A 9222-nucleotide genomic window follows, 5' to 3' on the forward strand; every position below is an offset into this window, starting at 1 on the left:
CAATCACACGACTTTTATTATTCTTCATCCTGTAAACAGCATTGCTAATTTCATCTATACTGATTTCTCTTTCAAGATAGTCTCTTAGTGTTTCGTTGGGGTTTTAATATCCTTCAAGCAGTTTTCTTCCTTATACTTTTCACGAGAAGTATAGAGATTTTTTATAAACTAGTTTTACTTCATTAAGTATTGATTTGTTGTCTGTGATTTCATTGTTATCATTAGTTATCAACTTATTGATTGATTTTGGGGGACATTTCTATTTTCCAGATGGCAGAAATATTTTTAATATTTTTCTAACTCTTCATACCAAAGAATTCGGGTTCGGTGTCGGATTTGTATTCCTTATACTTCCTCATTATTAACTTCTTCCGTGTTTTCTTATATAGTTCACACAAAAGTTCTTCATAAATGTTTTGAAAGTTTCTGCTAATAATAACCTGGGTTTGTTTTAAGTCTTGTTCTTCTGTATTTTTGTTTTTGTGTTCTTTATGTAGGATGAAAAAGATATAGCCTTTCCCCGAATTTTCATTCATAAAGTTTCAAGAAATAAGGAATTAAAAATTTGAAAGTTTAATATGTTCAGTGTTTTTAAAGTCATCAGTTTTTTCTGTTGAATATTCCTGAATAGTATCATTTAATATTGTTTTTACTAAGTTTCCATATTCAGGTTTTAACAACAAGGAATTATTAAACTACCAATACCCATGTCCTCTTTCCTGAGAGTTCTAGGACATCTGTCCTGCCCCACAACGAGGCAAGTGAGTTTGTTCAAAATTGCTTCTGTTCACCTGTCCATTGTTGTCAAAAACTGTAAACATATGCTCACATCTACATGTACATGTATATTGAAAAAAACACAGTGTCCGGTACGTGTACGTGTCCGGTATTCCGACTGTCTGTGTTGAGACGACCACGAGCAGCATAATGCTGCTTGTAGGAAACGCCCTGGGGTTGAGCAGGTACTCCCGCTCACCTCATTTATGTCTTGTGAATTTGTTTGTCATGTAACTAAAGAAGTTTGAGCTCAACGTATTCCTTCTTCTTGTCAACGTATTGTACGTACACTTCATCTTAAACATGAGCTAATTCCCCAGTCGACGCACATCCACGCGTTGACAGTATTGCAAGTAGATTCATCAATATGAACATCTTGTGAGTATATATCTTGTGAGTATATATGTTTTTCCTATATATCTTCATAACTTCGTTCCTTCGTTCGCTCCATGGTCACCCAAACACGGGTAGTTAAAGAAGTAGTTCAATAATTTGATGGATCTGTACGATCTCGGCCAGGCTCTGGAATAGGAACAACTATGAGGGAGGAACATGACCTTTTGTCCCAATTTCATCAAAAATGTTCAGCAGAGGCAAGATTCAGGCAAGTGTTTAAGAGCGGTTAATATCACCCATACGGGTTAGAATGCACAGGTGATTATTTTTGTGACAATCGCACATGTGCTTTTCAGTGATTCTCAACGTTGATTGGTCAGCTAAGCAGAGAAGAAATATGATTGGTTGACGGAACTACTTTTCATGATCCAAGTTCATTGACAACTTTTACCGTTTCATTGATAATAAAAACATGCTGAACTCACACATTCCGAGATTTAAAAAAGAAAACATAAAGGTTAAAGAATATGAATACTCCTTTTATTAGACATTATTATTTTGCAATACTATTGCGTTATAAACAGTAGTCTTTTAAAAATAGATAACCTTAAAAAAACCAACAACAATCGTTTGCATTGTTTGTAAGCAAACATGGCCGCCATTAGGCTAACCCCGATCAAGGTCAATCAAAGTTGATGGTGGCCTAGTAGGAAGAGTGAGAAGAATGTTACAGCCCTTGAATACCTACAACCTGTTTGTTGTTATAACTGAATTCGGGGAAATAGAAGCAGCAGGATACCGACTAAAGGTGTTACTTGAAAGTGTGACAAGTGAGTCTGCCACAAAAATGTTTAATCAATAAATAGTTACTCTTCAATTAATGAGAAACAACATCAGTCCATCAATAAATTGTTGTCAAACCCCTTGTAACTCCACCACTCTGCCCACTCAGCCTCAGACTGCCACCATGACGTCACAGTCTTTGTCGCATGCCGTAAATCTTCATTCTGTACATTTTATGTTGGTGTATTCCACTTTAACATCTCGAATGACTCCTCTGTGAGTCGACCATATGCTCCAAAAGAGGCGTATTCTTCCCATTGACTCGGATTCCGACTAGAGTTATCCTTCTTGGAACTGCTGTACTCTACTGCGACCAATGGCGTGATTGTAACACGCCTTCCACAGAACAAAATGTTGTTTAATCTTCAAACTTGTTGAGTTTCTTGACAGAAAACTTTTTCTAGATGTATTCGTGGGATGGTTGTCTTTTATAATTCCCAACCGTTTACTTTCCAAAAAATTGACAGGTTTTGGCCAAAGTGTGTTTCAACACTACACCGCCGCCCGTCACTGACTTGATCAAAAAACGTTTTAGCTGTTACTAAGTTCAATGATATTGCATTTGAAAGATCGTTTTTATCATATTAACAAATGTTAATAAATTATTCCATAAAAAATGTATTTGTTGCATTCTAAAGTGATTTTACGACGTATTACTTTCCATAGCGTAGTTATGTTATTACCTCTGGAGAAGTATAATACGCGCATGAATACGATTCAGCTTTTTGAGGTCACAAGTCCTGTCTCCAGGTTGTTTTATTTCGTTGTTTTTCTTTTTGAATAACATTATGTGTAATAAGTAGAATGACCAACTCGGTACGACTGATTACGGGAAATATGCCCTCGTTAAAATAATGTTCAGTGCCTCGCCAAAGCTCGGCACTGTGAACATTATTTCAACTCTGGCAAATTTCACGTAATCACTCGTACCTCGTTGCATCATCAACACCTGTTACAGTATCATGAACTATCACTAAGGCCGTATGCAGCTCAGGAAGTAAAAAATATTTAATTATAATCTTCACCATTATCAATACTAAAATACAATTTTATTCTCTCTTGTTGTTTCACACCAGACTTGTGCTGATCGAGGCGTAAAACAACACTCGCATTATGGATCATAAGTGCGCTCCAGTAAATATAAGATCTTTCATTTTTTCAAGCGCTCTTTTGATTGCTTCTTCCCCATTAGGATCTATAGAAGGCGTTGTAGCTCACCTTCATAAACAGTCAACAGTGTAAAATGTCATCTAAGACAAACACTTACGATGCCGTCATGATATTTAAATATTCTGCGGATATATCTAATCCAAAAAATTCGCATAATTATGATTTTACCGTGACGAGAAAATACATTCCAAAGTTCAGCTCCTTAAGTTTGGCAATTTGAGAGAAGTTTACATTTTGTGAGAGTTAATGAGCACCATCAAAAGGAGATTCATATTTTAAATTTATTTTCGTTCTTTATGCTAAACACATGGTGTTACGACCAGTGTGAACAGAGTGCGAATGCATATAATCAGTCTTATGTGAACCTTTCATCAATGTTATGCCACAAAGAATATTTTCTCAAAGGCTTCCGCTTTGACAAGTTTTCACCTTTACCTTTAAGTTTACAAACAAATATAAATATCTCAACTGTCGAGAAATGATCTATATCAGGCCTATTTAAAATAGGCTAAAGTGTGTTTCTTGTTCTATAAAAGGAGAACTGTTTCCGTAATTTCACATAACACTGTCTTGTAGAGATACTGGTAAGTACTCAGTAGCTATTAGGTTGAGTGTGTGTGGAAGATTTCTACATTGATTCAGTTATTCTCTCAGTAGATATACGGGGGCGGTGGGGTAGCCTACTGCTAAAAGTGTTCGCTGGTCACACCGAAGACCCGGGTTCGATTCCCCACATGAGTGCAATGTGTGAAGCCCATTTCAGGTGTCCCGTACCGCAATTTTGATGGACTATGTTTCTAAATGCGGCGTAAATCTAAACTCCTCACTCTTTCTCCAAAGAAAACCTGAACTCACAGAGATGTCAGTGACCATGTGTAAATGCTATATGCACATACTACTTTGTTAATAATTACTCTTCGTTTCCCTCAGTGATCGTCAAGATGAAGAACCTGTTTGCTGCTTTGTTGATGGCCCTTGTGTTGGCCCTCTCCCAGGCCACCTTTGGTTATGATCAAAAGTACGGTTATGATAACCGGGGATACGTGGGATATGACTATCCAAAGGGTGACAGCTACAGACCCTCGTATGACCCTTATAAGCCCAAATATGGCTCCTACAGGCCCAGGTATGACTACCAGAAGCCCAAATATGACAACTACCAGTACCCTCGCTACTATTAGCAGGTGTGTAGACGTTCGCTTACTTTTGTTGTTTGCAACAGGAGCCATCATGGAAAGACACATTTTGCAATTCTTACCTTGCTTACTATAATCTGCAAATCAGATTGAGAATGATAAATGAACCTTATACAAAAGGTAGATTCTATGGGTTTGTACTCCTTTTATCACTCCAAAAGCCAAAGAATATACTCAATCATTCCTGTAGCTTCGAGATCTTAGGAAATTCTGTGGAGTCTTTTCGTCTGTATTAAAAAAGTGATTGGCACGGCTCCCACGGCCGAATGCTATGTACACAAAGTTGGCAGTCTAGACTACCAGTTGTCCGACTTCCATTTTTGTGGAAGTCGCGGTGGCTGAGCGGGTAAGGCGGCTGACTTTTTGTGCTGGCGATTAGGTGCCTGACTCTGAGGGTGTGGGTTCGAATCCCGGATGGGGCTCAACCCAACAAGAGGACTAGAATCTGTACTTTACTAAGAAAGTGTAATCCCAAATATAACATGTCACATTAGACCACTTTCTAAATGGAATTGTGTAATCATAGCTTTCGGCCTTGGGAGCCGTGCCAATTTACACTTATCAGAGGGGTACACAAATCCGCAGTCTAGACTACCAGTTGTCCAACTTCCATGTTTGTGGAAGTCGCGGTGGCTAAGCGGGTTAGGCGGTTGACTTTGTGCTTGCGATTAGGTGCCTGACTCTGAAGGTGTGGGTTCGAATCCCGGATGGGGCTCAACCCAACAAAAGTACTAGAATTTGTACTTTACTAAGAAAGTGTAATCCCAAATATAACATTTCTACTTTCTATATGGCACTGTGTATTCATGCACCAATTGTGCTATCCTCCTTGCGGATCTGTTTCTTTATGCATATGACTCTGCTTGGGTTGGCAAAATCAAAACAATGTAATTTGGCCAAGAAGGTTAACATAAGCTTGCACCAAATAGCCAATTGCCTTCCACTGACGTACCCACCTGAACTTGAAATTAAGGGGACAAGAGAGACCTCCTCAACCGTTTCATATTAAGATCTATGCATAAAGTTTCAGAGTGACAAAACACAGCCACAAGGCTCTATGAGAAATGGGATGATTTCAGCTTTCCTATTGTCAACTTCCCTTTCATGTCGAGCAATATTTCAATAGCTTGGTGTTTACATTTCACAACTTTTGAGGTACAATCGAGCTTGACCTTTTTTTATCAGGATTTCAAAGAGCGTCATGCCACTTTTGCTCAGAAGTAGTTCGATCAAGGTTACAACATTCAAGGCCTCAGTAAAGTTTTCCAGAAGTTTTATAGTAGAAATGTGGAGAACAGTTCGAAATTTGATCCCTCAGTGACAAAAATGATGTCTGATACAATTCCTTATTATGACTTATACCATATTTCCTGAATTATTTCAGGTGAACAATTGACTAGGCTTAACATACGAGGATATGCTCACCTTTTTGCGAACGCCTGGTATCATCACTATTTCATCGTGAGTGTGTGAGTTAATATTGAAAGTCACATCGGCAGTATTTCAGCCATATCGTGAGTAAGTTTTGTAAATTCACAATAAATACATGTAAATTAAAAAAAAGCCTTAGAACGAAGGACATTAAAACCAACTAGTATATCACAGTATCAAGAATTGAATCTAGCATATATCTCTAAAATTGGATTTCAAATTAGGACAATACAAGATAGAAAATGGGTTATAGATCGCCAGCAACTGAAGGTAGATCACCATGCTAGGGACATGGGGACTTGCGGTGCCTTTGCTACCTGCATGGACCATAGCTGGATTTACACTATCCCTTAGCCGCTGGCGATTGTAGTCGAATCTAGCCATGATGTATAATCAGAAATGTAATACGTTTAAAAAATCTGGTAAGTTTACTTTGAATGTTTTGGGACTTACGTACCCTCTCAGGAGGACCTATTTCATAGTGATTCATAAACACATGCTCATCGTATAAATCACTGCATTGTCTAGTCCAGACTCGATTTGTTTACAAATACTTCTGAAACAAATATATGCTTACATACTTATGATATAGTCACAATTGTGCAATCGACTCTGTTGCTGGCAGAGATTACTATGGGTGTGGAAAGGGTTTTGTCGCTTCTATCTACTATTACTAGGTATGTAGACTGTCATTTCTTTCGTTGTGTGTCACAAGAGCTATCATCCAATGACATATATTCCAGTTCTCACCAGTTTTACTATACTCTGACAATGGAAATTGGGAAGGCGAATTCTACGGGTTTTTACTCCGCTTTTAACTCCTAATACCAGAGAATATACTCAATGATTCAAATAAAGTTTTATTATTAAACCTTCTTTTTAATCGATTTGTGTATACATTAGTGTTGAAGCAAATGATCGGGGAATCTTTTGATCTGTATTTATATAATAGTATTTCCTTTTTGCATCAATCAAAGTGAGTTACTGCAAGGCGTGGTTAAACTTACCCTGAAGATCCGGGTTAGAATTGGTCCAGCAACCCATGCTTGTCGTAAGAGGCGTCTAACGGGATCGGGTGGTCAGGCTTTCTGACTTGGTTGTCACATGGTATCCCCATTCAATTACCTAAATCGATGCTCATGATATTCATGGGTAGATTACTTGTCTAGACTCTAATATTGCTGAGTGTGGCGTTAAACAACAAACAGGAGTATGAGAGCTGAAATCGGGAAAGTTCCGCTTCCATCACGTAAACCAGTATCTAAAACGTCACATTGTTATGCATTCTTAACTTTCTTTCTTTTTTCAGCGTTCCTGCCCCAAATCTGAAAGGAACCACAGAACAAAATGGACACTGATTCGCAATTATCAGTTGAGCAATAAATTGTAAAACTCTCAGGTGTTTATTGTTCTGTTGACAAAAGTAACCTATCTGACACTAATTCCACCAGACAAGGAATTTTCAGAATGTTCAGTAGAAGGAAATGTTGGCCTTTGTAGAACAGGGTACCCAAAACTCAGCCATCAGGTCATGCCGCCATCTTGTATAAATCGGTACCAGGTTTGTTTATTGCTTAACGTCGCACTCAGCAATATTCCAGCTATATGGCAGCGTTCCGTAAGTAATCGAATCTGGACCAGGCAATCCACTGATCAACAGCATGAGCATCGATCTACGCAATTGAGAAACAATGTCAAGTGTCAATCGGATCAGCGAGCCTGACTACCAGATACCATTAATCGCCACTTAAGACCAGCATGGGTTGCTTAAGACCAATTCGAACCCGGATCTTCCCTGTAATCAGCGTGAGGCTTACCTTAGGTAGTGATGGGTATTTATTTTCCTTACGGTGCTCAAAGCAAAGTGTGCTCTGAGTGAGTGAGTGAGTGAGTTTAGTTTTACGCCACACCCAGCAATATTCCATCTATATGGCGGCGGTCTGTAAATATTAGAGTCTGGATCAGACAATCCAGTGATCAACAACATGAGCATTGATCTGCGCAGTTGGTAACCGATGACATGTGTCAACCAAGTCAGCGAGCCTGACCACCCGATCTCGTTAGTCGCCTCTTACGACAAGCATGGGTTACTGAAGATCAATATTCTTACACGGACCTTCACGGGTCCTATCAACTTTGAAGCAGTTCGTAAGCATGGAGGATTTTATTTGCGTAATTTAACTATTTGAAGAGTTACCACCGCACTACCTTTATTTCATAAATCTACTTGAGGTGATATTACATATGAATGAAAAACATATATTTCAAATAAAAGAAACCTATACATTATCAATAAGAAATCTTTGTAGAACATCGAGTTGATCGTATAGTGCCTACTGTATCGCGAACATGTGTTTATGAATCACTATCAACATATTGATGACCACGTGCACAGATGTTTGTGAAAAACCTAGTCAGTTATTGACCTTTACAAAGCAGGGAGGTCTGGTTCAAATCAAAATGTGGAATTGCATCGGACATCATTGTTATAATTGATGCGTCAAACTTTGCAACTGCCTCAACACACATTAAGTGTTATGAGAGAGGTGGGTGCCAATATATTGTAAGACATGGTGACTCTTTTTGTGAACACCTGGTGTCATGATGTGCGCTGTCCACTCATGCAATTGTAAACATATTACACTGCAGTATCTTCCACGGGCGAGTAATAAATACGAATAAAACACAAATGAGAAAACCCCTTTCTAGTGAAACCAACTGAAACAAGAAAATACATCATGCCGAAAAATATTTTCAATATTAATGTAAGTTTCAGAATTTGCTCCAAAATTAAATATATCTTTGAAAGGTTTATTAGATGGGTGTTTCTTACACATACGTATTTAAGATCTGGTGTAAATTTAATACCTAGTACATCAAACTCACCAATTACTAATTCAGATCATTACATATTTTATCAAATTATCAATAGATTTAGATTTTGATCCAATCTATATTTTATTTATCTAAATTAATTTTCAAATCTGACATTTTGTAAAAATGATTAATTGTGTCAATAGCAGTGTACAAACTATACTCAGTTCCACCAAGAAATAGTTCAGTATCATAAGTATTTTGATCCAGTTTATATTCATTATCAATGATGACAATACCTTTGATGTTTTCATTATTTCGTATCAAGAAGCCAAGAATCTCAACAGCAAAAAGAAAAAGGTACGGGGATAGTGGGTCTCCTTGTCTACATCCTCTTTCATTTGCAAATAGGTCAGACAGATTACCATGTTGGATGACACGAGATGTTGTTTCGTAAGTTAATAAATTCATCCATCTTATCATTTCAGGGCCAAATTCAAATTGATGTAAAACTAGGTTAATACAATCTTTTGAAACAGTGTCAAACGCTTTTTCAAAATAAAGCAGTATCACCAAGCCAGGAATTTGTTCCAAACATTATATCATAACAATATTGTAGTTTTGCTAATAGTCCTACCTGGTATAAAACAAGCTT

The 9222-nt window shown here is 37.7% G+C and overlaps 1 protein-coding gene across 1 annotated transcript; it reads left to right on the plus strand.

The window, feature by feature from the left end:
- The first annotated feature begins 2897 nt into the window (after positions 1 to 2897).
- LOC124290857 lies at positions 2898 to 7149 on the plus strand. Its single transcript, XM_046727701.1, has 4 exons — positions 2898 to 2953; positions 3703 to 3710; positions 4057 to 4310; positions 7063 to 7149. Exons 1-3 carry the CDS (start codon positions 2940 to 2942, stop codon positions 4305 to 4307), a joined length of 273 nt encoding a protein of 90 aa, XP_046583657.1. The 5' UTR covers positions 2898 to 2939; the 3' UTR covers positions 4308 to 4310; positions 7063 to 7149.
- Positions 7150 to 9222: the final 2073 nt, after the last annotated feature.

This window comes from Haliotis rubra, unplaced genomic scaffold (assembly GCF_003918875.1).
Source record: "Haliotis rubra isolate DU_JTF1 unplaced genomic scaffold, ASM391887v1 Scf476, whole genome shotgun sequence".
Classification (NCBI taxonomy): Eukaryota; Metazoa; Mollusca; class Gastropoda; order Lepetellida; family Haliotidae; genus Haliotis; species Haliotis rubra.